We start from the raw sequence: 23699 nt of genomic DNA on the forward strand, positions 1-23699 counted from the left end.
ATGCATGTGTGTGTATTTTCTTTTCAGTTTGAGACATAAAGTACAGGAATGGGATCCCAGTTTCAATGCTGTCCACCTGGTGATGACTCCATATTTTGGGGGCTTCATTTTCTAAGCATTGTGGTGTATTGGGATCTAGGGCTTTGTTCGTGAATATGTTTGATCAATTTTAATATCTTGATTCTTTGCCTCTTGTTGACAAATAATGATTATAATTCAATGGACAACCCAAATCTTGGAGGAAGGGAAGAAGATGCCAAACTCTTTGAGTCTGAATTTAGCGTATTTTTCTTTTCTAAAAATTCAACTGTATATAGGTATCAGACAGAAATATAAAATTCATCTTGGTTTTAATTATACATTACATAATGTAGTTTGGAAAAATCTACCTATAAAAATTGCTTTCTTGTTTTTCCTAGAATGTCTGAGAGAGCTTACATACCTGATGTCTTTTATTAACATTATCTTAATGACCAGTGTATATCTAATATACACAGATCTATGGTATAAAAAGAGCCATGATAATCTATTATTTTCTCTTCTGGATGTGAAATATCAACTACAGTCTGCTCTTCTGTATTTCTCTTATCAGTTATAGTTATCTTTTTAGAGGTTTACAATTAGTATTCCTGATTAAGGCACTGTGTGCCTAGTTCTCTTCTATAGAGTCTAGAAAAAATCTTAGTTGTATGAAATTCTTTGTGCTAGTAGTTTTCACACTTAGTTGTATGCAGAATGTTTAATGACTATGATATTTATTATATCTGTTACATGTTTATTTTATATAATAGTGTTTAATAAACAAACAACATCCACAAAAGTCAAAATACCAGTTTTAAATAGCTTGCCTGAAAGTGGTAGAGGTTAGCTTACAGTGACAAAGATCTAATCCTTGCCCTTTTACTCACATCATTTTTAGTGGGAGGAAAAGAGGGGAATTCTATTTGTGGGATAATGAGTTTCCAGTCATAGTAATATGTTACCCAAAAGTAGATTTTGTGGACTGGTAATTTTTACAACTTTCTAGTCCTCAAACTTGGAGAAGGCAATGGCACCCCACTCCAGTACTCTTGCCTGGAAAATCCCATGGGCGGAGGAGCCTGGTAGGCTGCAGTCCATGGGGTCGCGAAGAGTCAGAGACGACTGAGTGACTTCACTTTCCCTTTTCACTTTCATGCATTGGAGAAGGAAATGGCAGCCTACTCCAATGTTCTTGCCTGGAGAATCCCGGGGACGGGGGAGCCTGGTAGGCTGCCATCTATGGGGATCGCACAGAGTTGGACACGACTGAAGCGACTTAGCAGCAACAGCAGCAGCAGTCCTCAAACTATGCTTTGGTGGTCGACTAAGTCCAATGATTAACATTCATATTCAGTTTTTTTTATATCGTTGATAGTCTATTTTGGTTTTGTTTTCATTTTGCTCTGAATGTACTACCCTGAAATTTAATACATCTCTTCTTATAGAGGCTTCCCTGATAACTTAGTTGGTAAAGAATCCATCTGCAATGCAGGAGACCATGGTTCGATTCCTGGGTCGGGAAGATCCCCTGGAGAAAGGATAGTCTACCCACTCCAGTATTCTTGGGCTTCCCTAGTGGCTCAGCTCGTAAAGAATCCGCCTGCAGTGCTGGAGGCCTGGGTTCGATCCCTGGGTTGGGAACATCCCCTGGAGAAGGGAAAGGCTATCCACTCCAGTATTCTGGCCTGGAGAATTCAATGGACTGCATAGTCCATGGGGTTGCAAAGAGTCGGATGTGATTGAGTGACTTTCACTTTCTTCTTTTTGATGAAGCTTAAACAGACAAAATGGAGATGGTATTTATTTGTTTTTCCTTACAGCTTTTGGCATTAAAGATTGCCATCTAAAAACATGACAGTGCTCATAGACACATACTTCATTTTCTGTTCTGCCTCAAATTCTGTATTTTATGTACAAATAGATGTACATTGTTGTTTGCAAATGTGATTGATAGATTGGTATAGGCACATACCAATTCGTTTATAACATAGGGTTTGGAAAATATAGAGACAAGACTGTTTTATACACCTTATTATACATGCTAATGAAATTTTAACCTAGGAAGTTTCAAGTATATTTTTGAAGGAAAATTAAGACATATCATGATAGCCTTCCCTCCCTTCCTTTTGAGATTGTCCATTACTTTTAAAAAGCATGTATGAAGCTTGGTGTTTTTTTTTTCCCTTCCCAAAGCATTTTAATGTAATGAGTGAATGTAGCCTTATTCTCTTTGACACATGGCTTATTTACTGTCAAGTATGTAACTTGTCTTACAGGTTTTGGCTGTCTCAGAAATCCATTTCATTGGAAGAGGAATGTATTGCATGTTAAATAATTATTTTTTTTCAGGTTTTCAGAGAAAAGGTTTCCTAACTGAATATAAATCTTGAATACATTTGTTAATTTCTTTCTTTTTTTCCTTTTCTGGTAGGTGTTTCAGGGACAGTTGGACTGTTTGGCTGTATCAGCTATTCAGGCTTTGACAGCAGTAATGAACAAATCTCCAGCTGCTAAGGTAAAACATAAGTCCTCAAGCTCTAAAAGGTTATCTTAGATATACCAGTTTTCACTATGTAATTCCCAAAGTAATATATGAAGTATATAATACATATAGTTTCACATATAAAATGAAATAGTTCACAAAATATCTCATTTTTGCATAAGAATCACTTTGCTGATAATTTAAAAGACAGATACCTATGGGCAGTGCTTTTATTCACTGAGGACTGACTGCAAGCTCTGGAGCTTTACAGCATCAGTCAGTGATTGGGAAGAGAGCAGTGGGGTTAAAATGTTGAAAGCATCATTTTAATTGATTATTTGATTAATGCCTTTACAGACTTAAAATTTATATTCTAATTTTTGTTCATTAATAAAGTAATCACCCTTTGACTATTCGGTCAGTTTATGACTGCCTACAGTTTGAACACTTTTCATATGTGAATAGACCTATCAATTTGGGACTTGTTTTTCCAGATGGCCTTGGAAATTCTGCTTCTTTGTTTGTAGTCACTGATCCTCAGGATTTTCTTTCCTTTTTCATTCACTACCACTGACTCTGCCCTGCAGCCCACTTATGCTGATTTTGTGCTAGTAGTTTTCCCACTGAGTACTTTTAAGGATTAGTGGCATCTTCTATGTAAAATGGTAAGCAGAGTGCCAGGCACATGGTAAGTGCTTAATAAGTATAAATGTCTATTTTTATTTTCACCATTTTACTTTCTTATCTGCCACCTCTTATATATTTCATTCTTCTTAGAATCAGAAATGAATGATCCCTTGTTCCCTAAGCCATGCTTTGAGTCATATTTCTTACATTCCATTGGTTTTTGTTTGAAGACTAACTTTGTCCTGTAAGTGTTACTATAAATAACTCATGGTTAAATTACTACTGAATAGGTTTTGGCAACTATTAAAGGCTGGCATGGGAATCTAATCTCCATTTATAATAGTTACTTAAGGGAAGAATATTTTTAAGTTCTAAGTAATTGGTTTATGAGTATAATGGATTGCCTATACTGTATTATAAAATTTAAATCTGAAATGATGTCAAAGTCTTTTTTAAATGTAATTTTTAGAACTATGTTATGCATTTCATGGTTTAAAATTGAAAGATTATTTTTTAAAATGCCTTTGGCAAAGAGATTTTCCTCCTGTCTTTGGCCCACAGTCAATGAATTCTCCTTTCTAGAGACTACTAACCAGTCATGCTTGTTTTATTGAAAATCTTTTGATTTTATGATAAGTATATATATTTTTGCCTAACTTACTGAACCAGTTTATTATTGATAGGTTTTTTGGTTGTCTTTACATTTTACTTTATGACTTTGGGTACCCACTAATTCAAAAATGCATGTTATTTAGAGCTTATTAAATTGAACTTCGTGCTCCAGATATTTCAGACCATTTAGATACAAAGAACAGAAAGAAAACCATACCCAGTGTTTTTCCGGCCACTACTCAAAATTGCCAGGAATCATTAATTTAGTTCTTTGAGGCTGCTGACTCCTGTTATCCCTAAAATCTCCTCATTTTTTTCTCCATTTTTATTTTGACTTCAAGTAGTACTGTACTACTAGCAAAGCAAGTGAGGAAAATAAAGGGATCTGCAAATAATAGAACAGTTTTATAACAGTTTTTTCAATTCCAATTGTTTTACATATTTTATAACATTGTATTCCAGAAGGTATATGGAATCTTGATATTTAAGATTAAGACATCTGACTTAAGGAAACAGAAATATTGAACTCATGGTCTTTTTAATATTATTAACTTAAATGAATATTATTCAACATCTTTAATATTTTAACAAATTCAGTCTTAGAAAATCTGCTTTGATGTATTAATTTCTTCTCTCTTAGGAAGTATTTAAAGAACGAATTGGTTATACACATATGTTTGAAGTATTAAAATCACTGGGTCAGCCTCCACTGGAACTACTTAAAGAACTTATGAATATGGTGAGATTTTTTTAGCTTTATTAAAAGAAGTTCCATTTTCTTTGTATCAAAGATGGTGTCTAATTTTTTGTTTCTTATGTTGCTTTACAGGCTGTAGAGGGTGACCACACTTCAGTGGGTATTTTGGGCATTAGTAATGTCCAGCCTCTCTTGCTTCTTATCCAGTGGCTTCCAGAGCTAGAATCCCATGACCTGCAAATCTTCATCTCAGATTGGCTGAAAAAAATTTGTTGTATTAACAGGCAGAGTCGAACTACTTGTGTCAATGCAAACATGGGAATTAGAATCATCGAAGCCCTTAATTCCCATTCTTGCCTCCATCGAACTTGTGCTGAGAACTTGATTGCACTCCATGGTTCCTTGGGGAGTCAGTCAGTGAGCTCAGAAGAAATCCGTCAACTACTAAGATTGCTAAGAGTGGATGAATCTGAATCTTTTCACCCCTATACCACTCCTGTAACTCGAGCAATCCTGACAATGGCCCGAAAACAAAGTCTAGAGAGCGCTCTTCAGTATTTTAATTTGTCACATAGTATGGCAGGAATTTCTGTGCCTTCCATACAGAAATGGCCAGGGTCTGCCTTTTCTTTCAATGCTTGGTTTTGCTTAGATCAGGATCAGTTGACTCTTGGCAACGCTAACAAAGGAGGAAAAAGAAAACAATTATACAGGTACTGGTAAAAGTTATGGAATATAAATGGATCCTGTCCTAACAATATCTGCTGTGATTCTTCAATAGGAAAATGCTTTTCAGAGCTTCTACTTTTTATATGTACAACAATTTATCTGAAGCCTCTCCTTAGGATGTACACAGTTTAATTTTAAGCTTATTTCATAGTAATAATTGTACATTCAAACATTTTGCTAGTTCTGAAGCTAATTTGGACACAGAGTTCCTTCTTAAAATTATTGTAAAAGTGGAGGAAAAAGTAATAGTAAACTTGAAAGTGATTGGTGATTTCTCTGTTCAATTGAGGATGCTACTATACCTTTACATGAAGGACCTGAAAACCTATGTGCTTTCAAACTTGTTATTTCAGTAACTTATAATTTTTACTATGCCTTGTGATTTTTTTTTGGAAAGTTATACTTTGCTAAGAATTTGTCCATTTCTTCCAAGTTGTCCATTTTATTGACATGTAATTGCTCATAGGAGTCTCTTACGATCTTTTGTATTTCTGTGTTGTCTGTTGTGATATCTCCATTTTCATTTCTAATTTTATTGATTTGATTCTTCTCCCTTCCCTTGTGATTTTTTAAAGACCTTTATTCATGCTTTCTGAATCTTATTTGGAAGAATTTTGAAGATTTTAAAATTTATAGTTTTGTTAGCAATTGCTAATGGCATTCTGTGTCTAAGGCTACTTTTTATAATTAACTAAACTAAACCTGTGCCTAAGAAAGATTTAAAAATCATCTCTGAGGCAAGATGGAATTGATGAGGTGCAACAATAGAATGTCAGCCACAGTGTTTTGATAAAGATATTCATGATGAAGTTATGGTGTTGTGTACCCCAGTGATGATAAAACTGGACAGCTGATTTCAAAAGTTCTGATAATACGTATTTTTGTTAGCTTTTTTACAGGAAGTGGTATGGGTTTTGAAGCTTTTATTACCCATTCAGGTATGTTGGTTGTGGCAGTGTGCACGAAAAGAGAATATGCGACAGTTATGCTTCCTGACCACAGTTTCTGTGATTCCCTCTGGGTAAGACTTTAGGGCATCACATTTAACTTCTTGGTTTTTTCCTTTAAAAAACACGTTTGGTGCATGTACATCAGGTGTTGTCATCTAGTTTTTGAGAGTTCATCTTAAATTTTACTTATAAAGGAGTTAATACCATTTTTTATAATAATTGTAATTTCAGCAGTAATAATTTTTCTGCTAAAAAATTACATTGAAATGTTATGATTTCTTTCAAGTTTTCTATAATCAAATTTGATTTTGAATTTCAATTTTAAATGAGAACAGAGGTTGTTAAAAATAATGCATTTCCATTGCTTTTCTTAAAAAATAAAAGGCTTCTCATTAGAAAAAATTATTCTAAAGAATACACACAGACTTGGAAAATGCAGAAAAGGTACTATGTTATAGTTGTGTATAGATTTTTTTAGAATATTGAGAAGTGCTTTTATAGTACTTCAAGCAAAATTGTTATTTACTGTAACAACATCATTTTAATCAAAATTTAGTTATGCTTAAACTTCTTCTACTGTTCACACAAACTAGTTATGTAGTAATACTCTGAAAACATTTGTCATCCCAAGGACTTAATGCAATTTTTAAGTATATGTTTTACTTTACCAGCACAACATAACCATTGTTCACATGCCTGGAAAAAGGCCCTTTGGTCAGAGCCTTGTGTATATCTATGACAATGGACAGCAGAAGGTCTCTGCCCCTCTGAGATTTCCTGCCATGAATGAAGTAAGCACATCTAACCTACTCTTTATGCAACCAGTTGATTGTGAACTCTTGAACATTTTTCCAACTTAATATGTAAGGTTCTATTTATTCTAAATATGTGCCTCTAAGTTTTTGTATTTTCTATATACTAAGATACAATAAGTAATAATTCTGTTTGCCTGTCATCAGTAGATGAAGTCAGACTAACGTATAATAAAGAAAAACAAGGACGAAACACATGTAATTAATGCTTAGAAGAAAAAAAGGCTCATGACAGGATAACCAAAGAAATTGACTAGACCAGGCTGAAGGATTGTTTAATAAAGCTCTCCAAGTATATGAAATATTTAAATGGTTATGATGGACTCTTTGCCATCAATGAATTTAAAACAGTGAAGAAACTTCAGATTTTTATATTGTAGTTAGGTAGAATTTATTTACTGAGAAGATTCTTATAGAACATTATAAAAGTTCTTTGAGAATTTTTGGATATTTTTGAAAGGGCCTTTTCTGAAGATAGTGGAATGGATTAGGTTATTTCCCAAGTCCTTCTAGGATTCCAGTAATTTCTTGTTGTTGTTTATGTCAGTGATCACTTCAGGATAACCTGTAATTAGCAGTATTATACTGGTGTGTAATTCTTTTTTTTTTTTTTTTTTTTAATTTTATTTTATTTTTAAACTTAACATAACTGTATTAGATTTGCCAAATATCAAAATGAATCCGCCACAGGTATACATGTGTTCCCCATCCTGAACCCTCCTCCCTCCTCCCTCCCCATTCCATCCCTCTGGATCGTCCCAGTGCACCAGCCCCAAGCATCCAGTATCGTGCATCGAACCTGGACTGGCAACTCATTTCATACATGATATTTTACATGTTTCAATGCCATTCTCCAAAGTAATTCTTTGTTTATAAATTTTAAGGGAGAAAGGTGGTTTTCTCTATTTTAGAATACAGCAAAAAAATATTTTAAAAATACATTCATTAACATTCAAAATTTACAAAAGGATGTAAAGTGAGTTTTAAAAGTAATGCATCCAAATTCCACAGGCCAAATGTAACACCTGTAATGTTGTCTTATGTATACACACACACACACATCATGATCCAGTAAAAATAAACCTTTGTTTTTTAGTGTGGTGCTAAATTTTATGTAGTTTCATTTTAAATATGAGGATGAAGTTTTACTTAAAATGTGTAATGTATTAAGTTTGTTTGCTTCTTAATATTTTAGCCTTTTATTTCTTGCTGCATTGGTTCGGCTGGGCAAAGAACCACCACTCCTCCACCATCCCAAATCCCAGATCCACCTTTTTCTTCTCCTATTATTCCTCATCGGACATCATTTGGTGGAATTTTGTCTTCAGCCTCCTGGGGAGGGACAACTGAAAAATCAAAATTGATTACCAAATTGATATCAGCTGGAACCCAAGACAGTGAATGGGGATGCCCCACATCTCTGGAGGGTCAGCTGGGGTCTGTTATCATCTTCTGTGAAGCACTGCAGCCTCCTCAGGTGAAGGCATTATATTTAGCAGGTGAGCATGTGCCATCATACTGCCTAATTAAATTGAAATAGATTTTTTCTGTTGCCTAAATTTATTCTGGAGAATATATTTGATCTGAAGAGTGTACAGTTGGCCCTTGAACAACTCTAGAATTAGGGGTGCCGACCTTTCATGCAGTTAGAAATCCAGCTATAACTTAGAATTGATCCTCTGTATATGTGGTTCCTTTGTGTGTGTGGTTTTGTATTGTAGATACACAATTGTAGTACTGTAGTATTTACTATCGAAAACAATCACGTTCAAACCCATATTATTTAAGGGTCAGTTGTCCTTGTTTTGATTGAAGCCGAAAGGGAAAGAGAAGCCTATCACACACCATACATTCACTCCCTTTGGCTTTATTGTGATTTTGACAATATAACGTAAGGTTAAGGTATGCAATGTGCTGATTTGATACACATACATTGCAAAATGATTACCATAATAAAGTTAGTTAACATCTTCATCTCCTTCCATAATTACCATTTTTTAATGTGTGTGTTAATAACATTTAAGATTTACTCTCTTAACAACTTTCAAGTGTATTGTACATCATAATTACAGTGCACTTATTAGCAGCAGCAGCAGCAGTGGTAAAGAACCCACCTGCCAATGCAGGAGACTTAAGATATGCAGGTTCTATACCTGGGTCGGGAAGATCCCTTCTTGGAGGAGGGCATGGCAAGCCACTCAACTATTCTTGCCTTGAAAATCCCATGGACAGAGGAGTCTGGCGGTCTACAGTCCATAGAGTCGCAAAGAGCGACTTAGCATGCACGTGCCTTTTTTGGTAGGCATAAATAAAGCAGACATTGGGAAATATTTCAGAGATCATCAGTAATACTGTTTGTATTATTCTGTTAGGTCTGCCATAACAAAATACCACAGACTGGATGTTTAAACACTGTTTTCTCACGTTTCTGGAAGCTAGAATTCTAAGATCAGGTTTCGTCAGGCTTGGTTTCCTGAGAAGCCTCTATGCCTGGCTTGTAGTTGTCTGCCTTCTTGCTGTATTCTCACAGGGAGTATTTCCTCTTTTTATAACGGGCCATATTAAATTAGGGTCTGACTCTTAGGGCGTCATTTGGCCTTAGTTACTCCTTAAAGTCCCTATCTTCAAATGTGGTCACATTGTGAAATTTTGGGCAGGAGGCGCATAATACAATCTATGGTACTGCCAGTACTTTTGACAGATTTTAGTACATTGATGAAACAAAATATAAGTCTGTCTGTATAAGAAATCACGTAATTGATTCTAATATCATGAGTCTTCTTCAAGACTTGTCATTTTTTATAATTTATATCATAATAATCTGAAGAATTCATGAAGGCATTAGAATAAGGAGTCCTTTGATAAAATTACAAGCTGTTTTCGTCTTGGCCATTTTTTTCTTTTGGCTCTGATTTTAAAGATACGTGCTGGTTGTTATTGGATCATAACTGTTTTCAAAATTATGTCTGTATTTTAGTAGAATGTTTAGGAGTTAAGCCTACAACTAGTTATGTGTATTAAATCAACAAATTAGCTTAGTATTTGTCAAAAATATCTTTTTAGATTACATGGGGTTTTGAGATGAATGTCTCTGTCCATACTTTAACAGTTTGTATTAGAACCTTGTCATTATTTTAAAACTCATCAAAACATTTGAAGTTGATCTTTAATTTAAATAAATTCCAAGTTAATAATAAATCATTTAGTGTAGTCCTAACAGCTATATAGCTTAGATTTTGCTCTTAGTTTTTCCTACATCAAATTTTATTCCTATGAATAATAATTGTTTTATAGTATTCATTAAATAGTAATGTTTTATAGTAATCATTAAAAATGATTATTTTTAATGGCTACATGATATTTCACTGAATTCACTATGTATGATTTAGATTGTTTATAATTTTAATATTGATAAAAACATCAAATATTAAATATGATGAACTATTTTACCAATTTTTTTTCATGCTTTGGTGGATTTGCTTATGATAAGTTCCCAGGATAAATATTTAAAGTTGGTGAATATTTTTATGGCTCTTAATTACATTTTACCTAATCAGTTTCCATAAGGAATGTACCAATTGACAATGTCTACCAGTAACAAAGTCTACCAGACTCACCACTGCTGCATTAAGATGGAATGATTAATATTGTTTTCTCTATTTTTTATGTAAAATGTAACATTATTTTTAATTTATTTTTTAATTGGAGAAAAATTGCTTTAGAATGTTGTATTGGTTTTGGAACCTTGTTTTAACTTTTTTTTTTAATTTTGTTAGTAAAGTCAATAATCTTTTTTTATTTGTATTTCTTATTCCACTCATTTGTTATTCCATTTCTATAATAACTATTCACATTATTGATTGGTTGTTTTGCCATTTTATCTTACAGTTTTAAATTGTTTTACTTTCAATAAATATATAAGCTTTGTTATATTTTATATTAGTTTTTGATGCTATATAAAATTTCTTTTCTGTAGTAGACATTGATCAACCCTTTCCTGCAACTTTACTTGTGTTGGATAAATTGGAGGTGATATAAAAATAAAGTACATTTTGGCTAGTGTGTTTTAACTGTATTATATAAGAAGTTTGAAACAGCTAATTAAAAATTTCTTTCTGATTACACAGAACTGAGGAGGCCATATATATTCAATGATACGTGTGTGTTTGTGTGTGTGTATAATTTTTAGGTCCAAACTGTTTAAGCCCTTGGAAATTTCAAGAGTCTGACATGGCTGACCTGCCTGGTAACGTCCTTCTTCACTACACTGCAAAGGTCAGAGTAAATGTGTGGACTGTTCATGTAGCTATAACTATGTTGTGAACTAAAATTCCATTTTTATTCCTTTTGTCATTTCAATGGGTAATTGAGAAGAAGGGGCTTGAATTATCATTAAAAATTATAAATTTTTAAAAGAAAATGGGGAGCAGTAAAAATTATGTTGTAGCTCTCAACTAGGGTTCAGATGTTATGTCATTCCAGTATTATAAATGGGAACGCTTGTAGTGGGAATTTGTACTAATGAATCAACTTAAATATGAAGTTCCCTGCTTTATAAACCTTAATGGAAATTAACAGATAACTTTAGCAATTTTGAGAGTTGCAGAAAAACCTAATTTGAATATAACTAAAATTGTTGGTAATATAAGGGAAAATAGTGTCTTATGTCAGTGGTTTAACTTTTCTGTCATTATAATTTTTTGTACTAATGGGACTAAGACGTTGAATTTTAAAAAAAAGTAAAATATCTGTTTTGCACATACTGGTTTAGAATAGAAAGAATTTTAACTTATATGATTAGTGAATGATAAGTTCTGGCTCAAACTTATCTGTCAGATGACAAGCAGAAATGACCTGCATTTTATGAGTGAGTGTGTTAGAATCTAATCCTTGATTCTTTTAAAAGACAGAGAATAGTAACACTAGACTTAATATTGTAGGCATCTTATCATTGAGTATACTATATACCTTTTAAAATTATGATGAAATGTTCCATATATAAAGTTATGTTTTGTCTTAATTGTGCTTAGCTGTTTGCCATTCTTTTTCTTTTATTTTTAGGCCTGCAAAAATTCGATCTGTCTTGATTTATCTACTAATTGTTTCCATGGAAGGTTAACAGGAAACAAAGTAGTAAACTGGGACATTAAGGTAAGTTAATGGTGAACATTGGGCAGCATATTATCTAAGTTGACCGATCCTTTAAAAGCATTTGTCTTTTGAGCAGCCCCAGATTGATCTGAGTAAATCCAGTTTAAAATATCTGCAGGTGAACAGTTTGAAGGATAAACAAATAAGTAGTTGAATGACTATTTAATTTTTTTGTAACTTAGTTATCTTTTTAAGTTATGCTGTCAGTTTTCATAAGAAAAATATGCTGCCCTCATTAATTGCTCCACTTTTAAGGTATTTAATCCCTAAAACTATGTAACAGATTTCAACCTCTCAGAGACTTCACTGATTATCCCTTTTCTCCTATATCATACACTTCTTGTCTAATCTCTTGTCCATCAGCTTTAAACAAACTTAGGTTGTTCTTCTCTAAGGTTAAAGAGTAATTTTCCCTCTTCTCCAACACACTGTCTTGCTGTCACATCTGGTTTGCCTTTTTCGTGTGCCTCATATTTATGTCTCATCTGGATATATTTTTGCTTCTGTCTAAAGGCCTCTACTTATTTCCAAGTACTCTTCTTCTCATGAGTATTTGTACCAGTTTTTATTATTTCACTCATCATGAATAGTTAACGATTTGCTTGCTTGATTCTCCAGTAGTCCTTAAGAACTTCAAAGGAGGGACCACTGCTTTTTCCCAGTGCCTGGCGCCTGGGATATACAATAAGATCATTGACTGAGTGATTATAAATTAGTAAAGATTATTTGGGCTAATGTGAAAGTCAGAGACATCCTGTTTCTAAAATATAGAATTTCTTTAAAAGATATATTAAATAGAAACTATAGCCTAAGTACAATAAAAATAAAAGACATTTATGTTGGAACTTGCTGGTAAATCAGCAAAGAAAATAAAACCCTTTTATCTTCTAGTCATTTAATACCAATCATATAAGCTTATTGTTTCAATGAATAGAAATCATTAGGATAATTCTACCTGTGCTAAAATGAATCCATCAATTTGTATTATTCTCATGTTATTCATGTGATATAAAGCTTTTTTCTCTTTGAGATAACACTTATTCTTACCTGTTAACATAGTAAGATTTATGACAGTTTGCCAGTTTATAAGTTAACTTTTGATGACCTATAAGATTGATTTTATAAGGCCAGTTCTATGAATTACTTATATACAGAAAGCTGATTATCTGTCATACATTATACTTGAAATTCAAAGCAGTCTTTGAGCCTTGAATATAGCTATGCAGAAGTCAAAAAGAAACAATTATCAAGAAAAAGACTATTGCTTTTTTATACTGCAGCAAAATCAAAGAAAAAAAAATTTAAATGACAACTGGAAAAAAATGCTTTCCATCCAAAATTCTAGTTTACTGATTACAAAGCCCTTAAAAATCAATATGAAAAACAAGCAAAGACTAGGAAGAAGTTGTTTACAGACTTAAGCTATGTGTACATGGCAGTTCAGAACATTTTAGCAGTCTTATCTTATATAGCACCCCCTGTATGTCAGGCACTAAGCACTTTTCGTGTGTTAGCTTACCTCATCCTTGTAACCACTTTACAGAGTGGAAATTAATATTATCTTTATCTTACAGATGTGGAAACTGAGGCCTGGGAAATAACTTGTCTAAGATATTGAATATATCTGAATATATTTTGCTATCCACAATAGTCACTTTGAACTTAGGTTGAAGCCACTGACTCCACTTTTTTGTAAACTTAGAGGAGTCAGTCATATTTGTAATGCAAATACATTCTGTTTTTTCATGCCTTATTCTCCTGTTTGTTATGCCTTATTGCCTTGTGACAGTTGTTACTTCTTACATCATTAATGATAATGATATGTACTTAGAGGGTCATGTTTGGATTGCCTGTCTTTTGAATTTGTAAACTTTGGAAAACAGAGGTGCATTAAAAATGGTCTGGCCTGGCTAATAAACACAGGAAAAGATGTTCAATATCACTTTTTATTAAGAGAATTGCAAATCAAAACTGCAATGAAACATTACCTCATACCAGTCAGAATGGGCATCATCAAAAAACCCGCAAACAAGTGCTAGAGAGGGTGTGGAGAAAAGGGAACCTTCTTGCACTGTTGGTGAGAATGTAAATGGATATAGCCAGTATGGAAAATAGTATGGAAATTCCTTAAAAAACTAAAAATAAAACTACCATACAACCCAGCAATCCTACCACTAGGCATATACCCTGAGGAAACCAAAATTGAAAAAGACACACACACTTCAGTGTTCATGGCAGCACTGTTTACAGTAGCTAGGACGTGGAAGCATCCTAGATGTGCATTGACAGATGAATGGATAAACAAGCTGTTGGAATATTACTTAGACATAAAAAGGAACACATTTGAGTCAGTTCTAATGAGATGGATGAACTAGAGCCTATTATACAGAGGGAAGTAAGTTAGAAAGAGAAAAACAAATATTGTATATTAATGCATATATATGGAATCTAGAAAGATGGTATGATGAACCTTTTTGCAGGGCAGCAGTGGAGACACAGACATAGAGAATAGACTTACGGACATGGAGTGGGAGAGGAAGGAGAGATGGATGAATGGAGAGAGTGGCATGGGAACATATACACTACCATATGTAAAATAGATAGCCAATGGGAATTTGCTGTATGAAACAGGGAACTCAAACTGGGGGTGTGTAACAACCTAGAGGGGTGGCAAGGTGTGGGAGGTGGGAGGGGTGTTCAAGAAGGAGGGGCATATGTGTACCTAAGACAGATTAATGTTGATGCATGGAAGAAACCAATGCAATATTGTAAAGCAATTATTCTTCAATTAAATATAAATTTTAAAAAATGGTCTGGCTTTGTCTCTCTTGAGTATTCATTATGCTGACCCTTGAGGCTGCCCTTAAAGCATATGCCCATACAAAGTTCCTTTAGCTTAGGCTGTTGTACACCTTGCTTAAAACTTTAGCAAATTATAACCTCATACATGCTGAGTAGGTATTAAATGATAAAATTGCCCATGCATCTTAAGATTAATCAACTGTGGTTTCCTCTTTCAGGATGTTATAAATTGCATAGGTGGATTAAATGTACTCTTTCCTCTATTGGAACAAATCAGCCACTTTGGTGAAGGACAGATTCCTGAAGGATTGAATGAAAGCACAGTTTCTGAGTTGATAACACCTGTAGAAGGAGATTGGGTAGTATTGACCTCCACAAAGGCATCAGGTATTTAGCTGAATTAATGTGAAATGGTCATTGAGAAATGTGAGAATTAATTGGAAATGTCTTGCTGTCATTTGTAGCTGAAGTGGTCCATTCCTAATTTTCCTAATGGAGTTCAGAAAATTCATAATACTTTGTTCAAAACACTTAGGATGTTGACTGTACTCTTGACTATCCTTAGTTTGTACTGTTAGCAGAAATCTGACAGCACTATTAAATTTATGGTAGAGAAAATATTTACATGTGTATTTAAATATATAATATGCAGTCACTGTTTTCTGTGATATTTATGTTCTGCAAGTGACCTTTAGGATGCAAATTCCTGAGCCCAATTCCTTGTTTGTTACAATATGCATTATGATGTAGAGCATCTGATATAAAAGTGATTAGAGTAATTATGATAATTAATGACTTGTTCACAATCCCACAGAGTCAAGACTCGAGAGAAATTTAATTGCAACATTTATCTTGATTGTGAAACACTTTATTCAAAGACATCCTATTAACCAGGACAACCTTATTCACTCCCATGGAGTTGCTGTTCTTGGAGCCTTACTTCAGAAGGTGAGCTAGTCTAATATTCTGCAGATATTTCTGATGATTGTAATTACCAGTTAGTATTGAGACTTTTTCTTTCCAGTAGATAAATATATTTTAAAACTTATACTATCATAACTTAAGTTATATTAGTGAATATAATTTATTTCACAAGCAGCTTTTAAAAATTTCTATGAAATCACCTTATATAAGAACTACTTATCTTACATATAACAGTGTATAATCTTTGATATTCAGGACCTTATGTGTTAACTTTGGTATTTGGGTTATTTGATCATTTAAAGACTATTTTAGGAATATGTTCTAGAGTTATATCAGAAAAATTAATGTTTAAATTGTTTATATTTTTCTAACCAAAATTTTTATATTTAGTAGATGTTCTGAATTAATCATTTCAAATTATAGCTTAATGACAATTGTTTAAACTGAACTTTACAAGAACCTTCTGTTTGGATTTCAGGTGCCTAGTGTTTTGATGGATGTTAATGTATTGATGGCAATTCAGTTGCTCATTGAACAGGTATCATTAGAGAAAAATATGCAGCTCCTGCAACAAATGTATCAGTATTTACTCTTTGACTTCCGTATTTGGAACCGTGGAGATTTTCCCTTTCGAATTGGTAAGCTCAGGCTGTCAGATAAAATTTTATAGTTGCTTTAGAAATTTATTACCACCTATGCGACTTTTATTTTAGGTATATAAGAGTAAACTTTCTATTTTAGGTCACATACAGTATCTTTCTACCATCATCAAAGACAGCAGGAGAGTTTTCCGAAAGAAGTATGGTGTACAATTTCTCCTGGATACACTTAGGATTTATTATGGGTACGATGTCCTTCTTCTCAGTTTGATAATGTGTCTGTTACTTGATTGGAGCACTTAGATTGTTATATTTTCTAGAAGTTCTGATACCTTTAACTTCAGAGAGCCAGGACATTGTGAAGGTTAAAATGATGAATAAGGGATCACATACAAGGGCAACTTGCTCAACTTTTCTGTGCTAAGGTTTTCTGCTTTGTGACAAGGACAACTGTATGATTTCCTATGTTTATTTCGAGGATTAAATTAAATGAAATATTAATGTGTAAAGCACTTAAAATTGTGTCTGCTACATAATACATAAATATAAACTATTTTTAACAATTTATATCTTTATTATTGCAACTCCTAACTTAAAAAGGTTTTTCTTAAAAAGAAGCCAAAGATACTATGAATTCTAATAGTTACATGCAAACATAAACTATGGATTCTTTTATATATAAAAGTACAAAGATGTAAAAGTTAAAAATTTCAATTGTTTGTTGTTTATTTTCTGTTTTAGGAATGATTGTAAATATAGTGAGCTGTCTCCCGATGATATTCGAACAATAAGGACTTCTTTGTATGGACTAATTAAATATTTTCTAAGCAAAGGTGGAACTCATGAAGAGATACAAAGTATTATGGGTTACATAGCTGCTATCAATGAAGAAGAACAGGTATTATGCTCTTGATAAACCTGTTAGTTTTAATAATTAAGTTGCTGTGTCATAGGCCATGTATTGTATGTTTAACTATTAACAAAAGTTACTAGGTAGATTTCTCACATAAATTTTAGTATTTAATAGGTTCATAAAAATTTTACATAAAGAGTAAATTATAACTATTTCTATTTTTAAATTCTTTCACATACACTATTCATTTATACCTCAGAGCTACCCTTTAAGACAGTGGTTCTCAATGTATGGACCCACTTACCTGAGAATGTTTTAGAAATCCAAATCTATGTCCAAATCAAGCCCTCAAGGTGATTCTGATGTATGGTAGAATTTGACTACTGACATAAAATATACAGACCAGTGATTACTCTTCCCATGTGTACATTTGAAAATATGTGCTCAGAGAGATTAGGTGACTCAACTTAAAAAGTCACACAGCTGATAAACCTGGAACTATATAACCATAGGTGTTTTTGTTGCTGTTTCTGTATTCTTTTGGTATACCACTCTCAACACCAAATCTGAGCAGCCTTAATTTATGTTGACTGAAGAATTTTTTCCTCTATCATGAAATATGTATTGTGTAATCAGTGGTTATATGACTTCATAGTTGGTATTATATAGATAAATTAACTTAGGCTATTTCCTTATAAGGTTGAACTACTTCAAAAGCTTCTCATTATTTAGAATAATGAATAATCATCTTATTTCATGATTGCTGTATTGTCACCTATGCTATGATTCATTGCTAATAATATTTTCTTGATCAATTTAGTCAAACATTTATTACATACTTAACTATATGTTTATTGAATACTTACTATACATATACATAGAATAATACTAGATATTGTAGGTATTTAATGATGAAAGAATTATCATTCTTGTTTTTAGCCTAATGAAGGCAGGGATTGATAAGAAAGGTTTATAAGTAATTATGAAAATAAAAAAAGCATGATAATATCTGTAAGAGAAATATGAAGTAACATGAGATTTCCATAGGAGAGTGTTAGATGTTGAGGAACCAGGAAAGACTTTATGGAAGAGATGGCTGTATGGAAGAGAAAGACTTTATGGAAGAGAAAGGTTCAGCAGATGAATGTGGGTAGTGAGAGGATGTGCAAAAGGAAATGGAATAAAACAAAAGCATAATGAAGGAAAAGGCAAGGCAGGTTCAGAAGACTTCTGATAATCTAGTTAAGCTAAAACATTAGGGGATATTGAATTTAGTTAAGTTGCTCATTCAGTTAAGTTGCTATTTGTGATTTATGACTTTTATTTGTGTTTCTGTATATGAATGTGGTTATTTGTTTTCTGTTGCTTAATTTTAAAAGCTTCTTGGAATTTTGGACATACTCTTCAGTCTCCTACGTACCAGCCCAAATAGAGGTCAGCTTTTCTTACTGCTGTTTGAACCTGGAAATGCTGACATACTTTATGCCTTACTCTTAAATCAGAAGTACTCTGACAAACTAAGAGAAATCATTTTTAAGGTACAAACATGTCTTAAGCATCTTTATATTTAGGGACATTTGTGGGTATATGAATTTACTTGGAACATATCCATTCTATGAATGTTAATTCTTTTTTCACATCCCTACTTCTAATTTTAAATTGTTTGGTTTGTTTAGATATATATTTTTCATGTTTTTGCTGTTTGTGTATTTAAAAACTATATTATTATAATCTTATTAGTAATTTCAGTGGAAAATCCACTTTGTCATACTCAATAGAAAAACTCTTACCTCCTTTTGACTTCCAGTGGGTCTGTGTAGCCTATCATGCTAAGCTTCTTTAGCACCCACTATTTATCAAGCACTAAGCCTGTTTTGTGGCTCAGACAGTAAAGCATCTGTCTACAATGTGGGAGACCCAGGTTCAATCCCTGGGTCGGGAAGATCTTCTGGAGAAGGAAATGGCAACCCACTCCAGTATTACTGCCTGGAAAATCCCATGAACGGAGGAGCCTGGTAGGCTATAGTCCATGGGCTCACAAAGAGTCAGACACAACTGAGCATCTTCACTTTCACTTCTTTAAGCCCATTTTATGTATAGTTTATATAGTCCTTGCAGCAACTTTATGAAGTGGATATTATTATTATCATATTACAGATGAAACTGAAGTAGAAAAATTAGTAACTTGTTAAAGGATGTAGGACATGTTTTACTAAGCTTTCCAGAATATCCCAGACTTTGAACTTGGACTGAAGCCACCCCCTCCACCTTTTTGGTTAACTAAAATTTAAAAAGTCAGCCATATTTCTACTGCAAATGCATTTTTTTCATCCTTTGTTATGCCAAATTGCCTGTGACAGTTGTTTCCCCCTACATCATTAGTGTGACATAAAGTCTACTCGTGGGGTTATGTTTGGATTGCCTTTATATGGAATTCCTAAATTTTGGAAAACAAAAGTACGTTAATGATGGTCTGACATAGTCTCTCCTGAGTACTGGTTATGATGACCAATTTAAAGAAGCTATTCTTTAAAGCATGTACCCATACACGGTTCCTATATGGAGATTTAATGTCATTTCTTCAAAAATGGCCCTGCAGAGGTTGTTCATGATATTCTTTTGCCAAGATTACCCTTTCATAAAAGCTTTCAGTATGTCACTTTGTAAAATTATTGATTTACCTTCAAGATGTTTGAGGTTACTAATTTATTCTTCCATTTTAACATATGGATGAGGTGTTTCACAGTATTTCCTTGTTGTTGAAAATTGTTTTGACAACTATCGCATAAATAGATTACTAGATTGATCTAAAAGTATCTTTCTTATATTTCAGAGCACACGTTTGTTCTTCTTGCAAGTTATAGGATTCTTTCCCTCTACACTTTAGGCCATTAAAAGAAAATTTTAAATTATTTCTTTTATCTACCAAGAAATTGATATAAATCAGGGTTTGAAACATATTAATTATTCAAATGCAGTTGCTTTTAAGTTCATTTTTTAATTATAGCAAGATATGGAATAGTCTTCCCCATTAGTGCCATTTTTTAAAAATTCTTGAGGAATAAAATGATGCTTCAAAAACATTGTACACTAATATTTATTCAATATTAACCTAAGTGACAACAGTTCTTAGTTTTCTATATTGAGATGAATATATTACCATTGTGACCAGGTTATGGAACAGATGTTGAAATGCACAAATGTTTATGAACGAAGTAAACAACGTATTCGACTCAGAGAAGTTGGCTACTCAGGATTTGGACTCCTTCTGAATGAAGCACCTGTTAATACTTCTCTCATTAAAAGTCTCACCAATCAAATTATAAATACAGGTATGACCGAGGCTAAAAATACTGATGCATAGAAATGTTCTTCATCATCATATAATTCTACTTGATGGCTCTAAATTTTTTTTCTTCAGAAGGTTCTTTCCCCCTCTTTCCTCAGATTGCTTTTAAAATTACCTGTTACTTGATTCAGCAAGGCTTTCATTGGATACTGTTTCAAATATACCTTTGTTGTTTTTCCCCAGAGCATAGCATGGAACCTTACTTGGCATGCCTTCAGTAGATGTTTATTGACTGAGTGATAAGCAAATAATTGACTATGTAAAAAGAAAAGGACATTAGAGAAAACATATACAAGATATTGTTTATCTTTACAGAGCTTAAAATCTTAAAGGAAAAATGAAAGCTAATTTTAGATATTCTTTTTTGTTTTTAATTTTGCTTTTATAAACCTTTGTGTTAGTACTTACTACAAAGTATGGAATTTATATCAGATGCTAGAGATTCAGAAAGATCTAAGATAAGCTTCTTTGTCTTGAGTGGTTTATCATCTTATTGATAAGACATATACATAAGAAGGTAATACAAGTATAAGCTCCAAGCAGTATGGACAGTATGTTTAGGCAATCAAACAACAGCTATTTTGGGTTTACTGAGGAAGATGTTGAACATTCTAAAACTATTGTCTTTGTAAAATTTAAACATATCTGTGATTCTTAACTAAAATGAAACAGTTATTTCAGCATTTATGGGACTATTATGTATCATTCTTTTTTTGAGAAAGCAGAACGCTGGAGGCATCATACTTTGGGATTTCAAACTATACTACAAAGTTATAGTAATCAAGAGAGTGTGCTCCAGTATGCATAAAAATAGTCACATAAAAAAGTGAAACAGAATCAAGAGCCCAGAAATAAAACTATGCATGTACAGTAAACTAGTATTTGATAAGGGATCCCTGAACTCAATGGAGGGAAGATAGTCTCTTCAATAAACGTGGTTGGGAAAACTGAATATCCATTTATAAAAGAATGAGAATGGACCCATACACCACCCACAAAAATTAACTCATATAGATTAAAGATTTAAGTGTAAGAATTGAACTGTAAAAATACTAGAAGAAAACATAGGGGAAAAGCTGTTTGACCCTTTGTCTTGGCAATGATTTTTTTGCGTATGACAACAAAAGTAACAAAAATCAAAATAAACCATGGGATTAGATCAAACCAGAAAACTTCTACATAACAAAAGGAACCATCAACAAAAGGAAAAGTCTTTTGTACTTTTATACAATAAGTATATACATACAGTCTGTAGTATGGGAGAAAATGTTTATAAATCAAATCTTATAAGGAGTTAATATCTAAAATATATAAGGAAATCATACAACTCAATAGCAAAAAAATCCAATTAAAATATGAGCAAAGGACGTGAATAGACATTTTTCCAAAGAAGATATACAAATGGCCAACAAATACATGAAAATATACTCAACATCCTTAATTCTAAGGGAAATGAAAATCAAAAACACAGTAAGATATCACCTCCCACCTGTTAGTTTGGCTGTTACCAAAAAGAGAAGAGATAAAAGTGCTGGTGGAGAGGATGTGGAGGAAAGGGAACCCTTGTGTGCTGTTGGTGGGAATGTGTTATAAATTGGTGCAGCCACTACTGTTGTTTTTCAGTCTCTTAATTGTGTCTAACTCCCTGCAGCCCCGTAGACTGCAGCATGCCGACTCCTCTGCCCACTGTCTCCTGGATTTTGCTCAAATGCATGTCCAAATTCATGCCAGTGGACATGAGTTCATTAACTTTGAGCTGACTGTCCATTGAATTCATGTCTAGTCAGCTCAGATTCAATGGATATGAATTTGCAGCCACTTTGGAAGGTTCTTAAAAAATTAAAAATAGAACTACCACATGATTCAGCAGTCCCTCTTCTGGGTATATATCTAAAGGAAATGAAATCATATCTCAAAGAGGTATGATCTGTACCGCTATGTTTATTATACCATCATTCTTGATGGTCAAGATACAGAAACAACCTAAGTGTCCATTGACAGATAATAAATAACAAAAGTCAGGCATGTATATATATATATATATATATATATATGGAATATTGGCCATATAAAAGAAGGAAATCCTGCCATTTGCAACAACATGGAAAAGCCTAGAAGGCAATCTGGTAAGTGAAGTAAGTCAGGCAAAGAAGGACAAATGCCATGTGATCTCACTTAACCTGTTGGGGGGAAAAAAGTGAGAAACAGGGTAGACGAATGGTTGCCAGAGCTGGGACAGTGAGGGAAACGGGTAAACGTACAGAGTGAAAACTTTCAGTTGTAAAATAAGTATGTTTTGTGGATCAAAGTTATAACATGGTGACTGTAGTTAACAATACAGTGTTGTGTATTTGTAAGTTGCTAAGACCTTAAATGTCCTCACCACAAAAAGAAATATGGTAACTATGTGAGATAATGGATGTGTTAAATAACCTTATTGTATAATCATTTCACTATATATATATATAAAATCATTGTGTTTTGCACCTTAAACCGTGTTTTTATGTCAATTATATCTTAATAAAGTTGGGGGTAAAAGGCACGTTTGTTGACAGCAGGAAAAAAGTATAAATGAAATGAATATGTCAGCTTATATATAACTATTAACACATATCTTTCTTGTTTTTTCTCTAGTACTTAATTTTAACTTTTTTTTTTTTTTTTTTCTATCATAGATCCTGCTATTAATTTCAAAGATCTGTTATCTGTGGTATATATATCTCACAGAGCCTATATAAATGTCAGGGTGGTCATCTGCAGAAAGGTTAGTAAACTTTAAAAATATACTCTGAGAATTTCAGTATTATTATATTGTGAATAACCTTTAGATTAAGTATTTTTCACCAGATATAAGTTCTAGTATCTTTTATATGACATAATGTTATAGTTTACTTTTTTGAAGTGAATTAGGGGAGCCTGGTGAGCTGCTGTCTATGGGGTCGCACAGTCGGACACAACTGAAGTGACTTAGCAGCAGCAGCAACTTTATGTAATAATAAGAAATATAGCATACAAATTTGTTCTTCTTCACCATACATGAACTCCTGGAAATAATGCCCTTCCCTGAGTCAAAAATACATTCCCAGAGTGT

General features: G+C 33.1%; 1 protein-coding gene across 6 annotated transcripts in view; it reads left to right on the plus strand.

Moving 5' to 3' along the window:
- Positions 1-23699, plus strand: part of NBEAL1 (neurobeachin like 1) — a 155681-nt gene that overhangs the window by 58513 nt on the left and 73469 nt on the right. For all 6 annotated transcript variants that reach the window (XM_025278024.2, XM_025278019.2, XM_025278018.2 and 3 more), the window contains 16 exons: positions 2453-2536; positions 4383-4481; positions 4572-5152; positions 6057-6189; positions 6790-6909; positions 8126-8429; positions 11120-11205; positions 11992-12081; positions 15102-15270; positions 15698-15831; positions 16286-16445; positions 16549-16651; positions 17148-17304; positions 18639-18797; positions 20432-20591; positions 23284-23372. In XM_025278024.2, the coding sequence (XP_025133809.1) occupies positions 2453-2536; positions 4383-4481; positions 4572-5152; positions 6057-6189; positions 6790-6909; positions 8126-8429; positions 11120-11205; positions 11992-12081; positions 15102-15270; positions 15698-15831; positions 16286-16445; positions 16549-16651; positions 17148-17304; positions 18639-18797; positions 20432-20591; positions 23284-23372 (2628 nt within the window). The remainder of the gene's footprint in view (positions 1-2452; positions 2537-4382; positions 4482-4571; positions 5153-6056; positions 6190-6789; positions 6910-8125; positions 8430-11119; positions 11206-11991; positions 12082-15101; positions 15271-15697; positions 15832-16285; positions 16446-16548; positions 16652-17147; positions 17305-18638; positions 18798-20431; positions 20592-23283; positions 23373-23699) is intronic.

This window comes from Bubalus bubalis, chromosome 2 (genome assembly GCF_019923935.1).
Source record: "Bubalus bubalis isolate 160015118507 breed Murrah chromosome 2, NDDB_SH_1, whole genome shotgun sequence".
Taxonomy (NCBI): domain Eukaryota; kingdom Metazoa; phylum Chordata; class Mammalia; order Artiodactyla; family Bovidae; genus Bubalus; species Bubalus bubalis.